Below are 22,266 nucleotides of genomic sequence, written 5' to 3'. Positions count from 1 at the left end.
ACAAATGTGAATACTACAAACCTGGCAGATTTCAATGGGCAAACATTTTTTAAGTTATCCTCTTAAAGAATATAAACTAAGGTAATTACTTAGTCAATCTGAATTAAATTATACTCCCAACAAAGGCAAAAACATAACTGTATACATTATTGATTTTATTTCTATATAAAGTACTGGTGTGTTACTTTTAGATTTATGAGCTAAAAATCTGAAAGTATATCTAATCTCCCTCAAAATGAGTAAATGACCAACATTCAAATATTATAGGCTAAAAATACATCTCAGTGTTACAAGTGCTTGCCTAGCTAAGACAAGGACCTAGGTTCTGTTCCCCAGCACTGTCTCCACAACCCTCCCAAAAAAGCTAATGTTGCTGGGCACAGTGGTGCACACCTTAATTCCCAGTGGCTCGGGAGGCTGAGGTGCTACAGCAATTCAGTGAGACCCTGTCTCTACATAAAATATCAAACAGGACTGAGGATGTGGCTCAGTGGCTGAGTGCCCCTGAGTTCAATTCCTGGTACCATAAAAAAAGGAAAAAAAAAAGTTAATGTTATTTATGTTTGCTTACTTCTATATAATTGTGAAAAAAATCATCAGTTACTAGAGATCATGTATTTATATAGAATGAATTTAGAATGAATGACATATTTGGGAAAAAATGAAATAGTTTTAATTTATGTTGTTTATTTTAAACCTTAAAACCTCTGTTTATCCAAAAGTTATTTTTAGCATCTAACATTAACCGCTGAAAACCAGAAATAAACTAAAAGAAAACTGGAACCATAAAAATTTTGGTCTCTGCCAAAAAATAAAATCAAAAAGCCAAAAATATTGGACTATAGACAAGTTAAAGATTCTATGCAATTCTGATCATTCTCTCTGAACTATTAACATTGTACAAGGGCTGGGGATGTAGCTCACTGGTAAGGAAACTGGCCAGCATACATGAGGACCTTGGTTTCATCCCCAACACTACCAAAAACTTAAAAATTTAAAAAGGGGAAAAAAAAAGTTTTAAATAATGAACTGTTATGTTTACAAAATAAACCCTTTTTCAAGTATTCAATCTATTCTTTTTAATGTCTCAGGTATCTGCACAACCAAATGAATGTGGCTACTTAATAAATTACTTGGCATTCATAATGAAGATATAAAATTTCAAAAGTGATAGTATTCTCCTTACCCAATTTTCAATAGTGCTACAAATAGAATTAATACAGAAATACCTGTAAATTACATAGGTGGACTATTAGATAAAGTTCACCTGGGATCTCATAAAATGACTAGGAAATCCAATGTTTCACTGGTTCCCGGCCAGTTCTAAAAATAATTGTAAGCAAATTCTAAAATTAAATAAAATATCAAGTCTTAAAAGCCATCTGTCATAAAAATCAAATCTTTTTTATAAACATTTATAATAAAATACAAGCTAAATTTTTTGTCATTTTTTTATTCTTGATATTAAAAGAAAAACACTAAGTGCATAGAATCTTGAACAAAGTGGACAACATGAAGCTGATGAATATATAAATCAATAAAGATCCTCAGAGTCCTTAACTCAGTTAAGAGCCAATGGACCCAATTTTAAGTTAGGAGTTTCCTTTTTTATGTAGTTTAAAAATTTTAATGATTGATACTTTACCCCTTTCTAATCCTCTTCTATTCCTTCTTAATGAACTTCAAAAGACCAGGAAAAACTCACTTAAAGATGGGGATGTACAGAGAGTTTGCCTCCATGTGTTGAAGCCCTGAATTCACAGGGCTTTAAGTACCACAAAAATACCTTGCTTAAAAAAAATAAAAACTTACTTCATCTAGTACACACTGTCTGCATTCACTGGGTCCTTTTATAAATCCAAGATATATTACAGAATTTAGTGATCTCTTGCAACATTTTGCTATATCACATCCTAGGAATTATTTCACTATCATTCAACAATTATTTCCAACTATATTTAAAAAGACTAAAATAATAAAAATTTGAAAGAATGGGATGCCTGGAAGGACAATGCAATAATGAACCCTTCCTCCATTTTCTCTCTATTGCCTAAAATATTACATCATCTTTAAAAAAAAGTGTAAAGTAAGAATACAGACCCCATCTTTGGAGTCTGCTTTTAGCTACCATTGACAAAAAAAAAAAAAAAAGGAAAATTTAAGCTTTCTCATTTTCCACTTACAACGGTAAATCAAAAAAAACTGCCAAGGAAAGATGTTTCACATTACTGCACAAATCAGAAGATGAATGCAAAGAAACAGCAGTACTCTGGACTTTAATGACATGGGGAAATGGGTCATTTAATAGACATCTCAATGAATTGTTAGATAATGATATCCTAGGATAAATTTTATAGACCTCAAGAACTACTAGTGAATAACATATTTCTAAGGACAGAAGGAACACATGGTATTCTTATCAACATAGTAATTTATCACAAAAATATTTTAGATAAGAACCTAACTATTCCATTTAACTAAAAGGATGTATAATAAATTCTTTCATCTTTTATGCCATTTGCACAATCTGTTTGACTTGATGGGGGTATCTGCTAACAGTAGATTTGTATACAAAGATAACTGAATGAAATATGCTGATGTAGATCCAAAAAATATATAAATAATGGACTGATCATTCTAATTGGCATTTACCATACAAAAAGGAAAATATCTTAAAACAAAATTATGAGCTGCCAAAGATTTTTAAAGTCTAGAGCTGAGGATATATATAGCTCAGTGACAGAACACTTGCCTAGTATGCAGAAGGCCCTTAGTTCCATTCCCAGCACAGAAACAAACATCTTCAAGTATTGCTGCTAAGTGCAAGAAAAGGAAGTAATGCTAAGCTAGAACTTCTTAGCATCTTATTTTAATGTCTGACAGATACTGAACAAAGTAGTTGCAACTGAGTTTCATTCAGTAGACACTGCCCAGTTCAGTTACTTTCAAAACCAGGAAAATTAAAAAAAAAAAATCTGAAGTTGCTGAATTTAAATGCATTGCAAAATTGCTAAGAATTGTTTTATACTATTCCTTTATTCTAACTTCTCTAAATCATATTTTAAAATGACTTAGATAAATATTTTTTAAGTTCATTGATCCCAGAAGGTAAATGATGATAATGCTCCTAGTACATTCAGGATTATGATAGAAATTTAAGTATTATAGTGAAATACTTATAAATTATTAAGATAAAAACATTCTAAAAAATAGAAGTAAATTATCCTGTAGTATTTCTTAAAATAAAATCAAACCATGGGCTGGGGATGTGGCTCAATGGTAGAGCACTTGCCTAGCGTGTGTGAGGCACTGGGTTTGATTCTCAGCACCACATATAAATAAATAAGATAAAGATTCATGGACAACTAAAATATATATTATATATATATGTGTGTGTATATATATATATATATATAAATCAAACCAGAAAAACTTAAGAATAAAAGAACCATCTACTTATGTATCATCAAATTCTATTATTCACAAGTGGTTCAATGCAATGTTTGTTAGAATGATTTGATGGAAGGATATTATCTCCAAAGATACTATCGAAATTAACTGATTTCTAGATGCTTTGTTTTTGAAGGATCTATTAATATTCAAGAAAATCTATAAAAAGAAAACATCTGCCAAAAATCAAAATTACTGAATTTCTCCAATACTATAATCTGACTTGCATCAAGGTTTTCAGAAATACTAATCTGCACAACTACTTTAAACAGATATTCTATATAATTTGTCTAGAGGCTCCTAATCCACAACACAGAAACCACATAAGTCATAACTGTAAGTAAATCATAATGTAGCCATTGGTTGTTATATTGTTGCTCTTGACATCTAACCTAAATTTAACAGAAAAGGAAATGGAAGGATTTGAACCTGGATCATATCCCAAAAGAGAACCTAACTAGCTAACAGCTTAATCTACTGCCCTATAGAAAATGACTTCATTGAATATAGAGTGTTAACTATTTTCACACTGTATCTTCCCCTCTCCCCTTACACTGGGGGCTGAATTCAGGGTTTCACCCATGATGGACAATGGTCTACTATTGAGGAACATCCCCAGCCCTTTTCTATTTTATTTTAAGACTGGGGCTAAGTTGCCCAGGCTGGCCTCCACTTAGATACTCTTGTCACAGCCTCCCAAGTAGCTGGAGGCATGCACCACCACCTCTGGCCTCTTTCTCTTTATACTTCTCTAGTCTTTCCTAAATTCGATTCTCAAAATGAATATATGTTGATGCTTCTTTGCTTCACAATCGACACATATATACACAAACACCGATTAGCACACAATGTAGCAATAACAAATATGTTCATTATATATAATGAAAGGAGTTCATTCAGATAGCAAACCAGAAAAAGAACTTCTGTCACCAATGGCTCACGTAGGACAACTCAATTGTTTTTCATGTGGAACTGACATCAGAGAGCAAACAGTCTTTAGCACTGAATAGATCATCCCTATAATAGAGAACCACCACTTGGGTCCATTTCACTGAAATCAATGAATTCTATTAAAAAATTACCACATGTGATTCAGTGGAAACATGATTACATTTTTCATTGAATAAAAAAGGATGAAACTACAGTTGCAAACGCAAATAATTTAATGATTACAAGCAATGTGCCTTACTCTATAGAAGTCAATGAATACAAACAGATATAGAATAGCAATGTTTCACCACTCCCTAAGCCTATTCTCATGTATTATGAAGTATAAAAATAACCAAGGGCATACCACATGCAAAAAGGCCATGGAAACTACATTCAAAGATATAATTAATGGAATAATTTATAAATTTCCAGAAATTCACAACCTTACCCCCCCAAAAAGAGAAGACTGAAAAAGATAAAGAAAAAATGCAAAACAAAAAATAAAAAACTGAAAAAAAGATTAGAAATAACAGAAGAATCTAGAGTATTTATAATCAAAATGGTGAAGTTACTACACTTTCCAAAGAAAAACTACATGTTTTCACTAGAACATTTTGCTCTTGAAATCACAGTTCTAATATCAAATGCTGTCACTCTACTATGTATGTTTAAAATCAACATCAATTATTTGCTTTATTTTACAATTCAAAAAAGTTTCAACTTCTCATTTTCACAGCCCATACTAAAAATTAGTTTACACAAAATAAAATTTCCCATTTAGAGATATTTCTTTTATAGCAAAAAGGAAAGTGTTCCTAAATTTTGTACTAAATTTTGTTGAAGGTGTAAGTCCTAAACAGGGTTTGCTAACAAATTATTCTTTCAAAAAGTACACTAAATATTCTATTAAAATAATTTATGAAACTAACAAATACAAATTTTCAACTAAGCTGTGGTAACAAGAAACTTCTCCCCTTAAAAATGTAATGTTACAGCACCCTCTGCTGACTTACCAATTCAGTCTACAAGAAGAGATTTTAATATCTTGAGTTACATCAACACTTTCTACTCTCCATGTAAAAAATTTTTTAAAGTTAAAGGACTTGGGGGCTAGGGATGTTACTCAGTAGTAGAGTGCTTGCCTAGCACACATGAGATCCTGGAGTCCATACACAGTGCTGGAAGGGGAAAAAAAAAACCTAAAGAAGATAAAGTTCTAATCAGATAAAATCTTAGAAGCACTCTACAAATCAACACATATTTCCTAATTATTCATGGGTATATCACCATTTTAAATATTTTTCTACTATAATTAGGACAAGTTAACACTACCAATTAGAATAGGTAGAATGGGGGGGGAATTTTTTTTTTAAGTAAGAGTAACAGCAGGTAAAAAGAGACCTGAACTGAGATTCTTGAAGAATGGGTCAAATTTGATTATTTGAGCAAGTTCTTTTACTCACCAGAGCACCAGTTTTATAAAGAAAAGCAAGTCAGACATGGTGGTACACGTCTATAACCCCAGCATCTCAGGAGATTGAGGCAGGAGGATCCCAAGTTCAAAGCCAGCCTCAACAACAGTGAGGCACTAAGCAACTCAGTAAGACCCTGCCTCCAAACAAAACACAAAATATCCCAAAATAGGGCTGAGGATGTGGCTTAGTGGGAAGAGCCCCTAAGTTCAATCCCTGGTACCCAAAAACAGGGAGAAAAAAAAAAAAAAAGAAAGAAAAGCAAGAGGGGAAAACACACTTTTATGAAGTATTGTCCAATTCTGGAATTTAAAATAAGGCCAATTAATATATTTAAATAAACAGAAAGAAAAACAAAGAAAAGCAAGGTGCTACTTAACATTCATTTACTGATCAAACATCTGCTCAGTACCTCCCATGTGCTGTTGCTGAAGCTATAAAAGCCCTATTCAAGCAACCTACAACAGATATTTAAACAGTTGTAACAAATAGAACAGAAGAACAACAATTTATTTGTTTATTTATTTATTGACACAGGGTCTCACTATGTTATCCAGGTTGAACTTTAACTTGCAATATTATACCTCAGTCTCCCAAGTAGCTGGGATTATAGGTATATGCCTCTGTCTGGGCTGGACTGATTTTGACAATGGTGGTCAAGTATACCAAAAGCTATTCCAAAATTTTACTCACTGAATTCTTGAAACGAATTGGGAAATAAAGCTACTATTATCATCCCCACTGTACAGATACAAAAAACAATTTGTCCAAGTTTATATAGTTATTAAGTGATGGAGTTGGGATTTGAACCCTGGTTCCTGGCTCCAGAGTCAGCATCCTTAACCATTATCTTACACAGTGACAATATGAAAAGTATATAGTTAAATGCACAAGCTATAGAGAGGTCACAAACACAGAAATGGTGTTTGGCTAAAGGAATCACAAAATAGGTGATACTTAAGCTAAAAGTTGTAAGTAAAAGAGGATGAGAGACATGAGTAAATTAATTGGGACAAAAAAGCATGCTTGGAAAGAGCAAAAATGATTCAGCAAAGAATATGAGCACCAAAAAAGAAGCATAAAACATCATTCAATATTCATGAAAACAAGTAATTTAGTTTACTTGAGGAGAACTGGACTCACTGACAACTCTATGCATATATGCTACAGTGTTGGGTTTTACATTAGATGAAAAGGAAATGTTCTCAGAAGAGTCACAATGTCAGGTACATTTCAGAAAGATCACTTATGATACTAAACAACATAAAGTGAAAGTAACTGGACTGGAAACAGACAAATTAAGAGGCTACTAAAATAATCCATGTGAAATGAGCGGGCATGAACCTGGACAATAAGGAATTTAGAACACAACACAACATATCAAAGTGTATGGGAGGCACCAGGCATGGTGGCATACAACTGTAATCCCAGTTGTGGCTCAGGAGGCTGAGGCAGGAGGATCTCAAGTTCAGACAGCCTCAGCAAAAGCAAGGAACAGAGCAACTCAGTCAGACCCTGTCTCTAATAAAATACAAAAGAGGGCTGGGGATGAGGCTCAGGGGTTCAATCCCGGTACTCCCCCTCCCCCCAAAAAATTATATGAGATGCACTAAAGCACTGCTGAAGTCTAAATTTGTAACATCAAATGCTTATTATAAGAAAAAAGAATTCTGCAGATGGGTTGTGCAACACTGTGAATGCAATTAACACTACTAACCTAAACACTTAAAACAGTAACTTTTATGTCATGTGACTATTACCAAAATTCAAATTTTTTTTAAAAGAAAGAGCTCAAATCAATTACTTAAGTTCCTAAGGAAAGAAACTACAGGTCTGGAGATACAGCTCAGTAGTAGAACACATGCTTAGCATTCAAGAAGTTCTAGGTTCCTATCCAGCAAAGCAAAAACAAGTAAAAGAAACTAGAGAGTAAGATGGGAAAAAAAAAAAAGGCACAAATAAACCCACAGAAAGCAAAAGGAAGAAAATTATAAATAACAGAGATCGATGAAATTAAAAACAGACAAAAAAAAAAATCAACAAAATAAAAAGCTGGCTTTCCAAAAACTAAATAAACAAAATTAGTAAGTCACTAGTAAAGCTTATAAAAAAAGAAAAGCAGAAGGCACAAATTACCAATATCAAGAAAGAAACAGGAAATAGCACAATGGTTCATATGTGTAATCCTACCTACTTAGGAGGTTGAGGCAGGAAGATCACAAGTTCAAGGCCAGCAGAGGCAACTCAATAAATTCTTGTTTCAAAATAAAAAGAACAACAGCAACAAAACAAAAAAGGGCTGAGGATATATCACTCAGTGGTAGAGTGCCTAGCACTATGTCTGCATCCTGGGTTCAATTCTCAATCCACATTAATACAAAAAAAAAAAAAAAAAAAAAAGAAATATGAACTATCACTACAGATTTTACATTCATTAAAGTATTTTACTGTGGGCAAGTTTATAGTCATAAAATTTAACTCAGAACAAACCGATCTTAAAACCCACAAACTACTGATACTCAAAAAAGATGAAACAGACAAGCTGAATAGAACTATACATCAAGGAAACTGAATTTGTAAACAAAGCTGGGGGTGAGGGGCACAGTTCTGGACTTCTAGCCCAGATGATTTCATTTCTATTTAACACTTAAAAAGAAATTAACACCATTTTACACACTTTTCCAGAAAATGCAAGAGGACAGAACACATCTCGAGTCATTTAAGTCCAGTATTATCTTAATACTAAATAACACAGACAGTACAAAATTAGAAAACCACAATCTCACAAATTTAAGGTACAGAAATCCTCAATAAAATATTAGCAAACAAAATTCAATGATAAATAAAATTAATTACATAACACAATCAAATGGGATTTATTAAAGGTATTCAGTACTGGTCCAACATGAAAAATCATGAATGTAACTATTAATAGACACAAGCTAAAGAAAATTCATAGGTACAAGCTGAACATTCCTAATCTAGAAATTATAAATGCTCCAAAACCTGCTACTTTTGAGCATCAACATGACACCCTTAAGGGAAAACACCACACCTGAGCTGGTGTGATAGGTCTCAATAAAATGCAGGTGCACTGAGGCCAGGGATGTAGTTCACTAGAACACAGGTTTATCATGCATGACACCCTGAGTTTGATCCCCAGCACCACACCCTCCCCCACCACACACACACACACAATACACGTGCACTAAAAACAAGTGCATAAAACCATCCTCAGGCTATGTGTTATGTACTTCAAAAAGAAACTTTTGTGTTTAGACTTGGATCTCATCCCCGATATCTCAGAATGTAAATGCAATTTTCCAAAATCCAAAAAAAATCAACATCTGAAACACTTCTGATCTCAAGTATCTCTGATAAATACTCAACGTATATCTGGCTCAGAAAGTTTAACAAAAATCCAACACACATTCATGACAAAAATTCTCAGCAAGTTAGGAAGAAAATGACCTTAACTTGATAAAAGCTTCCTCCACAAAATTAATAAAAAAAAATAAAACTAAGCATACTCAATGGTGAAATAGACTAATAATTCCCCCTAAAATTAAGAACAACCCAAGACATCTGCTCTCACATTTAACACATTACCATAAGATCTGGACACCCTGTAAGGCAAGAAAAAATAAAAAGCTTACAGGTTAGAAAGAAAGAAAGTGCAATTACTTCTTTGCAGATGACATAACTGTCAAGGAAGAAAATTACAACTGTGAATAAGTGAGCTCTGCAAGGTCACAAAATGATGCAGGAAAACAAAATCTATTTTAAGAATATTTTGTTCTTGCTACTATCAATGCTAATTTGACTTTACATAGTATTTAAACAATTTTTTTAAACCAAGTATTTCAAAATCATGCTAACACTCTTGACTTTGACCTACCTATAGGAAGAGAAAATGCAAATCTTACCATCTGAGTACAATAAAGTCATTATTTTTCAAGAACTTTAGTTTTCTGTTTTGGGGTGTTCCCTCCCCCTTATAATTGAGAACTGCCCCTTTATATGAAAGGACAGGATTAAATAATTAAACTAGGGGACGCTTTCAGGGACAAAGTCATAAAGGGAGAACGATTATCAGTTTATGCACTTTCTCCCTCTTATGAATTATCTAAACTGGTGTTTGATTTCCATTCCTACCTGTTCTACTTGAGTTTATTTAAAACTCCAAAGAATAGGGTATGGGTATAGGAAAGAGCTACTCAAAATAAATTCTATTCTACTTGTAAGATACATGTAGTCTCAAAAAGTCCATGTTTTACAAAGCTTCCGTGGTAGCTGCTTTCCTACACTGAATGTAATACACAGTATTAACCTACCCTAAGAAACCTACTGCTTTAATACCACCCACATTCTTATACTGATAAACAATTTTCAGGAAGATTTTTAACAGAAGGAAACTGCCACTGTTGGAAGCAAAGAGAAAAGATCAAGACTTGGTTCAGAGGTTTTGGATTACAGGCCTCTGAAAGTCATTCACTTCTCATATATATGGAATACCTAAAAATACCACAAGAAAAGATATATAAAGTCATTATATTTAATGAATTTACAGCATGACATAACTACTTTTTAATCAAAAATAAAAAGTTAACACCCCAAAAAACTAAAATAATACTTGAATACAATTACTTTCACTTAAGCTCTTAGAAGGGAACAATTTCAATCTTCAATAAAAGATTTTCAGAAGGCAAAAAGTAGGAACATGGTATTTAACCCAAAATCACTGTTCTGCAAAAAAAAGGGAGAAATGGGTCCAAACATGATTTATTTATATGTTATCTAGAATACAAGCCTTTAAGATATAAACCATATTAAATATAAAATAACCACACAGGATAGAATAAAACACCAGCTGAAAGATGATGACTTAACAACCACCAATTACTTTCCTTTAGATAAATTGAGGTTTCCCAAATTTTCCAGAGCTTCTCAATCAGGGGCAGTTTTGTTCCTGCCCTAGGACATTTGTCATTTTTATCATGACAAGGAAGTGTAAAGGCACTTGTAGGTAGAGGCCAGGGCTGCAGTTAAACTTCCTATAATGTACAAGGTAGTACCACAACAAAGAATTATCCATTCCAGTCTAGATGTGATGGCACACACCTGTAATCCCAGAGACTTGGGAGGCTGAGGCAAAAGGATCTTAAGTTCAAAGTCAGTCTCAGCAAATTAGCAAGATCCTAAAACACTTAGTAAGACCCTGTATGAATCTTTTTTTTTTTTAAAGGAGGAAGAGAGGTGCTGGAGATGTGGCTTAGGTTAAGCATTGCTGAGTTCAATCATACCGGAAAAAAAAGAAAAAAATTATTCATCTCAAAGTGCAAACAACGACCCTCTTGAGAAAATCTATAATGATAAAAACTGAAAAGATGTTAGTCACACAAATTCTTACAATCTTATAATACATATAAAGCAATACAATTTAAATGTCTAACTATAACATGGTTAGAACTGTCAAGCAACTAAATATATCCTATTTCTAGTTAAACTAATCTTTCCTCTTCCTGCCTTTCTCTATTACTCTCCTGATCATTGCTCCTTTACACTACTTTCAATCTACCTTTCCATTCCAAAATCTCCAACTCTTCTGAGGAAAAAAAATACAAAAACACTGCTTTATTTATGCTACCAGATATATGATTTCTCACTAATCTCAAGTTTTAAATTCTCAAGGTTTCAAAAAGTCTTGAGTCTAGTATATGATCATGAAACTCAGTGTTCTTTTATTTAAAAACAAAATGCTGTAAAACCACTTTATCAACCTTCCAAATAACACCTAAAAAGGTGAGACTTGACCCATAATGCAATACAAAATGTCACCTTACATGTTTCTAAACCATTATGGAAAATCTCAAATTCAGGATTTCATCAGTACAAGGTGAGTTGCAAAAGTTCACACCCTGCTAACAAGTGGTCCTTGGATTCACATCAGCTGTACTTAACAAAACTACTACCTAACTACTTTCTTTCTATTTTTCCTAAGCCTCTGTCAAATACTCACTTTAACATTCCCAGGCTGGGAGAAAACTCCATTTTTAACCTATTTGCACTTTTCAAATTCCATTTAAATCTTGTCTTAGTCTTAACTTTTTCATTCAACTGAATGCAAACAGCATCATTTCAACAGCTATATCCCAGCATTCCTTTAACTATTTTTTAAACATTTTTTTCTGTAATTTTAGTTATTTTGTTGTTGTTATTATTGATGTTGTTTTTGAGGGAATACTGGGGATTGAACCCAGAGGTACTTTACCACTGAGCTACATCTCCAGTCCTTTTTATTTTGAGACAAGATCTCACTAAGTTGCAGAGGCTGGTCTTGAACTTGCAATCCTGCCTCAGCTTCCCACTCACTGGGACAACAGGAGTTTATCACCTCCCAGTTCATTAAATATTTTTGAAAGCAACATGAATAAAACTCCTAATAATAGAAGTACAAAAAAATGATGAGCACACAGGTAAGCCCAATTTTAGGATTTTCAGTACCATCTTGAAAATGACATAATATCAAAATTATTTTTACATTAGAAGAACCTAAATACATTTCACTCTAAAATAAACCTCACCAAGATGTGCTTATGGCACAAAGTTTCCTAAATGTGGCAATCAGTTTGAAAAACATCACTTAAGTAATCATATGTACATAAAAAACTGTTAAAAAGATTTTGAAACCAGAAACACAATTGAATGGTGCCACAGAGGTGATTTATTTACAGGGAAATTTTATATCTGGGGAAAAAAAAAAAAAAACCTACCCATAACCAAATATATTAACATATAAAAATATATTAAACATAAATGAATCTGGCCAGTCACCCTTGCATCCAAACAGAAGGCAGAAATATTTAATATAACAGTCTAATAGTGGTTTAAACTTCACTTACAACCATTTACAGATCTAGAATAGCATTTCTTTAAAGAACTACTTTTTACAACTATTTGAGGACACTATACCTTCTTAAAGCTTCCATATGCTTAAAAATTAATAATGCAGAAAATTCACTCACCATTTCAGGGGTGTGCCTTCATATTCAAACCATATCTCACTAATGTCTTCTTGTCTCATAACCTTCTGAAAATGCTTTTTCACTTTGTCAGTTACCAACGTCAAATAACTTACTCTTGGCAAAAGCAACTGAAATGAAAATTTGTAAAACCATATTTATTTAATAGATATTTAAAAACAACAGGCTTTTTTAATATTAAGGGAAAAAAAAGATTCTTTGCTTTTTATTATTTTGAATATTCCATGTAAAATCTACTGCTTTTTATGGAAAATTAAAGGCTAAAGGTTAAGATGTTTGATTATCTTACAGGGTTCATTACTTTAAAGTATAGCTTATTACATACATGCCTATAATTATGGATGCAAATCTATCTGTAATCTTCCTGTAGCACTTACATAAAAATACAATGCAATTAAATATATTATTTAGGATATTTAATAGTTCTGTCAAATTTAACTTAAAATGTTTCACCTTAGTTAATTAAACTGTTCTGAAAAGATAATTGACTTCACAACTTTCCCATCATGTCTTGAAATCTAGGAAAGAGCCACGCCTGTCATCCCAGCTATTCAGGAAGCTGAGGCAAGAGGACTGGAAGTTCAAGGTCAATCTGAGGAACTTAGCAACACTCTGTCTAAACAAAAAAAATAAAATGGGTTGAGGGCGTAGGACAGTAGTAGATAACCCCTGGGTTCAATCCCAGCACTGGGGGGAAAAAAAAAGATAAAGAAATCTAAGAAAGAATGTTGGGTAAAGCCTTAACTAGAATAGTTTAAAGGAAGTCTGTTTTTCCACCAAAAGAGGATCCAGGAAGAAAACCAGAAAATAAATTTAGCAAAACTGGTTATGATTTTTATAAAGAACCCACAAATAGATAAAAAGAGGAGGGTGGCAAAAAAAATAAAATCAGGCTTTTCCTCCTTTGCAACAGACACTCTTAACCATTTTTTTTTTTTTTTGCTTTATTAATCTGCCTTCTTTTGCTGCTAAAATTGTGTTGTTTATTCTCAGATACTTTTATGAGTCTCTGTCCCATCTTTCATGTTGGCTACTCAGGAGGATATCTTTTGATCAGTACATAAAGTAGAACTACAAGGTTGGCTAGTATATACAGAGAAATATTCTTGTTGAAGTAATTGACATTTATTCTCTGAAACCCAAGATAGCAGACTCCTATTAGATAGGAGACCGCGACAGTGGTCCTAGGAGGTACAGGGTGCAGGAATATAGGAAGGAGATAGTTGATGCTCTAGTATAGAATGGAAGACATTAAATACTGTGAACATGATGTTGGAGAGCATTATAGATTCATCAAAATTCATCCTTTATAAAGAAATAACCAATGAGCTGAGGATGTAGCTCAGTGGTAGAGTACCTGCCTAGCACGTGTGAGGCACAGAGTTCCTCTGTTGCTAGCATGGAGGGGTAAGAGTGGTGGGACAGGGACTGATTCAGTGAAGAAAAAAATGGAAACTAATACTATACATAAGGAAAAACTATATTTTTTAAAGTATTATCACCTCTGTTTTACAATAAATAACTTGCCAAGAGAATGTGTTATTAAATAAACAGCAGACGGGATTCATTGGAGCCTTTCAGAAATGATATATCAATACAATGTGATGTGGCAATCTCTCAAAATAAAACAAAATCAAAACATCAGAGTAAATTAGTTGTATTTTAAAAATAAGGAGTATATTCTATTAGTCTAGTAAGGTCCCAGAACTACAATTTAAAATGATTATTAGATATTATTACAGAGTAATAACGTATTTCACAGAAAATAATATTAACCTATAGAGATGGTAAGAAGGAAGACATATTATGACTGAAGAGTATGGATATCAGATCGACTTCGCAGTGTTACATTACATTCCTAAGGTTCAAGATTGCACAAGGATTTCTTCTTAACCATAAGGAATAAAGAACATTAGAATGAACTTCTATTAAGAAAGGGATGTTTGTTTGTTTTGTTCAATGTTGCATTTCCACTGCACTAACTAGTATTTACTTTGGAGGCACACAATAAATATTTTCTAAAGGAAACAGAGTTGTCAAAGGTTGAGTGGAGCAAAGAACCAAAACTAATAATTAAAACCAATACCCATTCTTAGGGGAGAGCCCACATTGAAATAAAGTTGCACTCTTCTGATCCACACTGAACTGTGAGGGTAATCTATAACTAACATAAATATCCATAATAACCCTAAGAAGTAACTCTTAAGATTTAAGAATGACTATTATACATACAGATATAATTTATCTAGAAAAAAATATATATATTTATGAAAAAGAAAGAAAAAATAAAAGGAATGACATCATCCTGCCTTGGATCTACTCCTCATATTTGGGCTGGTATAGCTCAGTGGTAGAGCTCTTGCCTGGCTAGCTCAAGGTCCTGGGTTTGATACCCAGCAACAATAGCTTTTTAAAAAAAAAACAAAAACACTCTTCAGACTACTATTGTTTTTCTTAGGTGATGTCTCATTGGCTTACTTCAAGTTCCTTAAGGTGGCAAAATACACTTACAATAACATCATTTTTAAGTGTAGAATTCAGTGGCATAAATTACATTCATACCGTTGTACAACCACCATTACTATCCATCTCTAGAACTTTGTTTTACATCATTCCAAAGGGAAACTAACCATTAAACAGTAACTTCCCAATTCTCCCTTCCCCCAGCTCCTAGTAACTACCATTCTACTTTCTTTCTCTTTGAATGTAACTACGTATATCATGAAAGTGGAATCATACAGTATTACTCCTTTTGAGTCTGGCTTATTTCACTTAGCATGTTTTCAATGGCTTTTTAAGTTCTTTTAATATGAAAAGTGTTAACCACATCTGGGGAAATTATTAGCTACCATCATTTTTGTCTATACAACTTAAAAGGAATAAAAGTTGTATACAGTTGTAAGGAATACTTATATTTCTGGAAAGGGTAGCTATGCCCTTTCTTGGAGGAGGGGATCAAATCCAGGGGCACACTACCATTAAGCTACATCTCCGGTTGTTGGTGTTTTGTTTTGGGGGTTTTTGGTTTTTGTCTTTTTAATTTTTTGAGACAGGGTCTCAAAAAAAGGCTAGCTTCTAACTGGTAACCTTGCTGCTTTGGCATTCCAATACATTAAGTTCTACTCTATTCAACAATTTTCAGTTACCAAACTAGAGACTTATCTAGGATAATAACATAAGTAAAATATACTAAAATTCTATTCCACTTCAATGTGTACAGGTATCGTACTAGGCAATACAGATAAGGTCGCAGAGAGAGAGACACAGTCCTTCTGGAGTATACAGGCTAAAAAATGAAAACATACTTAAATATAAAAATTTACCAGAGATGAATGCAATTAAGAAATAAGGAATGTCACAACAATATGTAGTAAAGAAATTTAATCTAACTTAGGGACTCAGGAGGGCCTTGACAAGGAGCATATTTTTAAGGCAAGAATAAAAGACAAACAGGAATGCAACAAAGGTAGACATGGATGTATGGGTGTGCACAGAGGTAGAAAATACTTCTGCCCTTTGCAGATAAAGGACAATGCAACACAAAAGACAGGGAGTGAACACAGAAACAGAAAGATGGACACATTCAAGTGTCTAAGAATTGAATATGACAGAAATGTAGAGAGCTGGAATAGAATAGTACATTGGAAGAAAGAGGCCAGATTATGGAGAACCTTGTAAACTATATGCAGGATCCCAAAGATTATAAAAAGCCATTAAGGGCTCTAAGTGAACAGTTGACAAGATGAGACTCATGTTTTAAAAAGATCACTTCAACTTCGGCCGAGAAAATGAAGAAGGAAAGACTAAAGCAGGAAAACTGGTCATTGCTACATAAATCCATGCATTTTAAGTGGTGGTCTGAACTAAGCTGTAGCTGTAAGGATGAAGAGAATCATGTAAGTCTGGAAGATATGTAGCCAAATGGACTGTTACTGACCAAACATCAGGGGTATCAGAGAAGAACCATGAAAGGATGAGTCCTTTCATTAAATCTTACCAGGTTTCTGATAAGAATAATTAGATGAATGACAAAACTACATGACAAAATGGAAAGGGAATAATGGCAGATGACCAGGTGTTCTAGGGATAAAGATGATAAGTTCATTTTCAAACACACTTTGGGTTCCTTAGAGATATCTAAGTGAGGACCTCCAACAGACAGATACATAGGTCTGGAGGAGTTGTCCAGGCATGGTAGTGTACCTATAATCCCAGTAATTCAGGAAACCAGCCTCAGCAATTTAGCAAGACCCTCAGCAACTTAGTGAGACCCTATCTCAAAATAAAAAATAAAAAGGACTGGGGATGTAGCTCAGAGGTAAAGCTCCCCTGGGTTCAATTCCCAGTATCCCACCCCACCAAAAACAAAAACAAAGTGCAGGAGGAGTATAAAAAATATAAATGCTTGGCAAAGACATAAAAATGAACAAGAACTTTTAATGAAAGTAGTGTGAAAAAAGAGAAGGCAAACCCCTAATATGTGCCAACATCAAGGAACAAATGAAAAAACAAGGGCTAAAGAAAAACCGGAATATGAGGCACGGAAGACCAAGAAAGACAATTTCACAAGATAGAGAAAATAGCTAACAACAACATCAAATACTACTCAAAGATAAAGCAAATGTAAATCCAAAAAGACTCCATGTTGGGCAGAAAAAAAAATCATCATTAGTGACTTTGGCGAAAACATTTTTGTTGGGATAGTATCAAAATGGGATTACAGTGAATTAAGTGGTAGGAAGAAGAGAGAGTATAAATAATCTTTTCAAGAAGTCTAGCTATAAAAGGATAGCAAGAAGTTGACAGGAAGACAGGGTCACAGACAGTGTTATCTTAGGGAGAATTTATGACAATATGAATATTGTGATGAAGCCAGTGGCTAAAGAGTTGGAAGTAAAATAGAAAGCAAATGTAGAAATATGAGACACCACCAGTTTCCTGAGAAGGCAGGAAATTGCATCCAGAACATACAGAAGGTTGGGCTTTGCCTACAAGGAAAGGCCAGGGATGTGGCTCAGTAGTAAGCACTTAAGTAGCAGACATGAGGCCCTGGGTTCAATATCTCCTGCACAGAGGCCAGAGGGTTGGGGTGGGGTGGGCAGGCAACACAACAGACACAAGAAATGAGATATTAAGTACATGTGAATGCAGATAGGTTTTGCACATTTGGTGGCTGAAAAGTGCCAATCACAGAAAGTGAGGTATAAAGAATAAGATCAGGGCTCAGAGAAACAGTCACAATAGAAAAGAACTGACAGTGTTAACTACAGAAAAGTAAAAGGACTAATGGGCCAGGCATAGTGGTTCATAGCTGTAATTCCAGAACCTGAGGCAGGGGGATTGCAAATTCAAGGCCAGGCTAGACAATTGAGTGAGACCATGCCTCAAAAAATAAAAAGAGCTGGACGGGGTTGGGGATTTAGCTCAGTGGCAGAGTGTTTGCCTAGCACACACAAGGCCCTGAGTTCGGTCCTTGCTCTGAAAAAAGAATAAAAAAAGCTGGAGATAAAGTTCAGTAGTAGCTCAGTGGTAGAGTATCACTGGGCTCTCCCCAGTACTAGAAAAAAAGAAAGACTGATAGGTAATGTTTAGGCTCCATAAGACTGGTATTATTGTTCTGACCATATGATTTCCTCTAGTAACAAATCACAAAATAAGAATAGTCACAAAATAAGAATGCAAATTAGTACATTTTTATATTGGATAATCTAAATGAAATGCAACAGTTTATATGAATGTGACAGAAATAATAAAAACTGAAATTAGCTTCTTACCATTTTCTTCCTTAAATTCTCTGCAAAATAAAACCTAATTCTCAACATATTATATGAAGTAGGCTGAAAGATTTATGCACAAGCAACAAATCAAAATGCAAAAATAAAAAGGAATATATTAAACATTAAAAATATTTTCTGAGTTAGACATGGTGGTGCATGAATTCAGTCCCAACTGAGGCAAGAGGATCACTAGAACCCAGGAATCCAAGGTCAGCCTGGTGGGCAACATAGCAAGATCTTGCCTCAAAAAGGAGGTTAGGGGGAGAAATAAATACATAAAAAATATTTTCTAACTTAATTTTGCAATAAAAACATATCTGAGTATAATTATAATGGCACTAAAACACTCACCTATAACTTTTAAGACCAGTCACTACTAACGCATTTAATTATCTGAAGAGAAAAAGCAGGATTATGCTACATGCGTTTAAATCCCCAATTTTCATTAAATATTTATTACATATATGCCTGTCAACCAATGTTCTTCAAAATCACAAATTCTGACAGCTAAAAAAATTCCTCTGGGTGAAAAATGAGGACTAATCCAAGAAAATACAATAATTACCTATAACACAAAATACCTTCCCTCCTACAGTTACCCCAACACTTGTCACCATTTTCAACGGGATTAGAAACAGCTAGAAAACAACATTACACTCCAGTTCTCAAAAATCTATTCATGTTTAAGCAGATTTATATGTAAAGGGGAATTTTTTTAACTACAAGAAATACATCAAATATCAGGGTCTGATTTAAAAGTAAACAGACTTATATAATTTATTTCTCAGTTGTTACCACTTTGATTAACTACACAAATACTCTTAAGACACTATGAAAAAGCAGGTCAAGGTTAAAGTTTCAATTAAATCGGCAAAAACTAGTTTGGAAACAAAACATAAAAGACTAACTTATTAAAGAAAAATGGAAAAAATCTAATAAAGGAAATTTTTCTATAAATAAATTATAATCATAGTTAATCCAAGTTTTTTTTAAAGACAGAAAACTGTTGAGATTTCCAAATTTAAAATTACTTAAATGTCACCATTTGATCCAGCTATCCCACTCCTCGGCCTACACCCAAAGGACTTAAAATCAGCATACTATAGAGATGCAGCCACATCAATGTTCATAGCTGCTCAATTCACAATAGCCAGATTGTGGAACCAACCTAGATGTCCTTCAATTGATGAATGGATAAAGAAACTGTGGTATATATATACAACGGAATATTACTCAGCTATAAAGAATAATAAAATTATGGCATTTGCAGGCAAATGGATGAAATTGGAGAATCATGCTAAGTGAGATAAACCAATCTCAAAAAACCAAAGGATAAATGATCTTGCTGATAAGCGGATGATGACACATAATGGGGGCTGAGGGGGGCAAGAATGGAGGAAGGAAGGACTGTATAGAGGGAAAAGAGGGGTGGGAGGGGTGGGGGGAAGGAAAAAATAATAGAATGAATCAAAGATCATTACCCTATGTAAATGTATGATTGCGCAAATGGTATGCTGTTACTCCATGTACAAACGGAAACAACATGTATCTCATTTGTTTACAATAAAAATAAATTTTTAACAAAATTACTTAAATGTATGTGTGCCAGCAACGAGATTACCTGCCTTTTTTAAAATTATAATTTCTAGTAAGAAAATTCAAAGAGAAGATTTCGTCCAGAATCCCAGAGTCTTTTGAGAGTTTTAAGCACCAACTATCTGCCATTTACACATCCCATGCCAGATGCTGAGGATGCAGAGAGGTGTGTTCCTACATTCAAAAAGTAACTGACCAGGCTCCATAAGTAGTTTCCTCCAGCAATCTGAGTAGCTAGAATAGGCTGAGGAGTAGTACTGTCTCTCAGACAGGCAAGGAAATAAGCAAAGGTCAAGCTTCATTCAAATGGAACAGAAGAATAGCTGATCATTCCACATATATTTCCTCTTTTCCACATCCTCTCCAAGTAAAAAAACAATAGTATATGTAATTGAGACCCAAAAAGAAAAAAACCAGCATAACTGAAATCTGCCTATTTGTGATTCTTTATGAAATAGGCACGATATTATCTCTAACTGACGGACCCATAAATGTGTCTGTTACTATATAAAGGCACCTGGAGAGAAAAAAATTCACTCAAAACTCAGAAGATAACCTGAAATTCATGGGGTTTTTAATTTGGTTGTATTGTTGTTGTTCTTAAGATGCGGTATCACCATATTGCCTAGGCCACCCTTGAACTTATGGCCCTCCCACCTCAGTTTCCCAAGTAGCTGGGACTGCCAGCATACACCACTGACTTTTGAAGTACTGAGGACTGAACCTAGAGACTATCTACCCACTAAGCTACATTCATCACTGAGATACACCCTCAACCTTTTCAAAACAATTTTTCAAAAAAATTTTGAGACAAGGTCTTACTAAGTTTTCCAAATTATCATCAAACTTGGGATCCTTCTGCCTTGGCCTCCCAAGTCACTGAGTTTACAGGTATGCACCACCATACCCCACATGAAATTTATTTTTAAAACAAGCAATCTATTAACCCAAATCTACAAGTCTATATGCAACAACTGATTTTACATATATATTTTTTAGGGGGAGGATGATGGAGAATGAACCCAGGGCTTCTTGTCTAACACACACTCTACCATTTTGGTACATCATCAGCCTGATTATATTATTAAACAAATACCATATGTTAGCTCATACATAACACTCATTAGCTTGGTGAACATAAGAACAAGTGTGTATGTATATGTACACATTCATAAGTTCACTGAGCTTTAAAAATATCAGACTGGAATCACCTAAACACAAAAGAATCCAATCTGAACCTATTATTTCAAAATAGTTTCCTACTAAAAACAGCAGTTTACAATCCCACTAAGATATTTATTTTATATATATATGTATGTATGTATGTATGTATGTGTGTGTGTGTGTGTGTGTGTGTATATATATATATAAATGAGAAAAAAAATTTTAAAAGTGTCTATATGTATATGCTGCTAGGGATTGAACCCATGATCTCACATATAGTAAGAACACACTACCATTGAGCTACACTCTTAATATGATTTCACTATCATAAGTCACAAACAAAAGAAAGTCAAAGTGGCATCATATTGTATCAACCGTGGTTTTATACTCTGGGTGATAGAATTAAAAGTGATTTTTATTTCCTTCTTTTTTGCTTATCTTTATTTTCTAATTTTTTCCAAAACATAGATTAGTTTTATATAAAACATTAGATAACAGCTTCCAAGTTCTTAAAACCTTATTTACAAAAATGGACAAGGTTAAAGATTCCATTTGCCACCATCAACATACTTACATAGTATGGTTCTGCTTCCCTTTCAGTTATCTCATCTTGATACAGAGTGAAGCAGGTTGGAATTCGTCCAAACCACACATCTCGGAGTACATCTTTGTCATCTGTCATTCTTCCAGGGGTTGAAGCAGTACATATAGGCTAAATTCTTTATTCAACCAAAGCCAAACTGAAAATAAAGAGTATTAGTCATATCTTTGCAAGGATAAATGAACCTGCTACAAAATAATAGTAAAAAATGAATGCCACAAAAAATATTCATG

The 22,266-nt window shown here is 33.8% G+C and overlaps 1 protein-coding gene across 5 annotated transcripts in view; it reads right to left on the bottom strand.

Moving 5' to 3' along the window:
- ATG5 (autophagy related 5) overlaps positions 1-22,266 on the bottom strand; it is a 115,414-nt gene that overhangs the window by 81,970 nt on the left and 11,178 nt on the right. For 4 of the 5 annotated variants that reach the window (XM_079149054.1, XM_079149056.1, XM_079149057.1 and 1 more), the window contains exons 2-3: positions 22,007-22,172; positions 12,878-13,005 (exon numbers count right to left, since the gene is read on the bottom strand). In XM_079149054.1, coding sequence (XP_079005180.1) covers positions 12,878-13,005; positions 22,007-22,114 — 236 coding nt within the window. In that variant the 5' untranslated portion in view covers positions 22,115-22,172. Of the gene's footprint in view, positions 1-12,877; positions 13,006-22,006; positions 22,173-22,266 lie in introns of those variants that run through there. The other variant, XM_079149058.1, reaches the window with a different exon arrangement.

This window comes from Sciurus vulgaris (assembly GCF_902686455.1).
Source record: "Sciurus vulgaris genome assembly, chromosome: 7".
Classification (NCBI taxonomy): Eukaryota; Metazoa; Chordata; class Mammalia; order Rodentia; family Sciuridae; genus Sciurus; species Sciurus vulgaris.
This window is presented reverse-complemented; position numbering and strand designations above follow the sequence as displayed.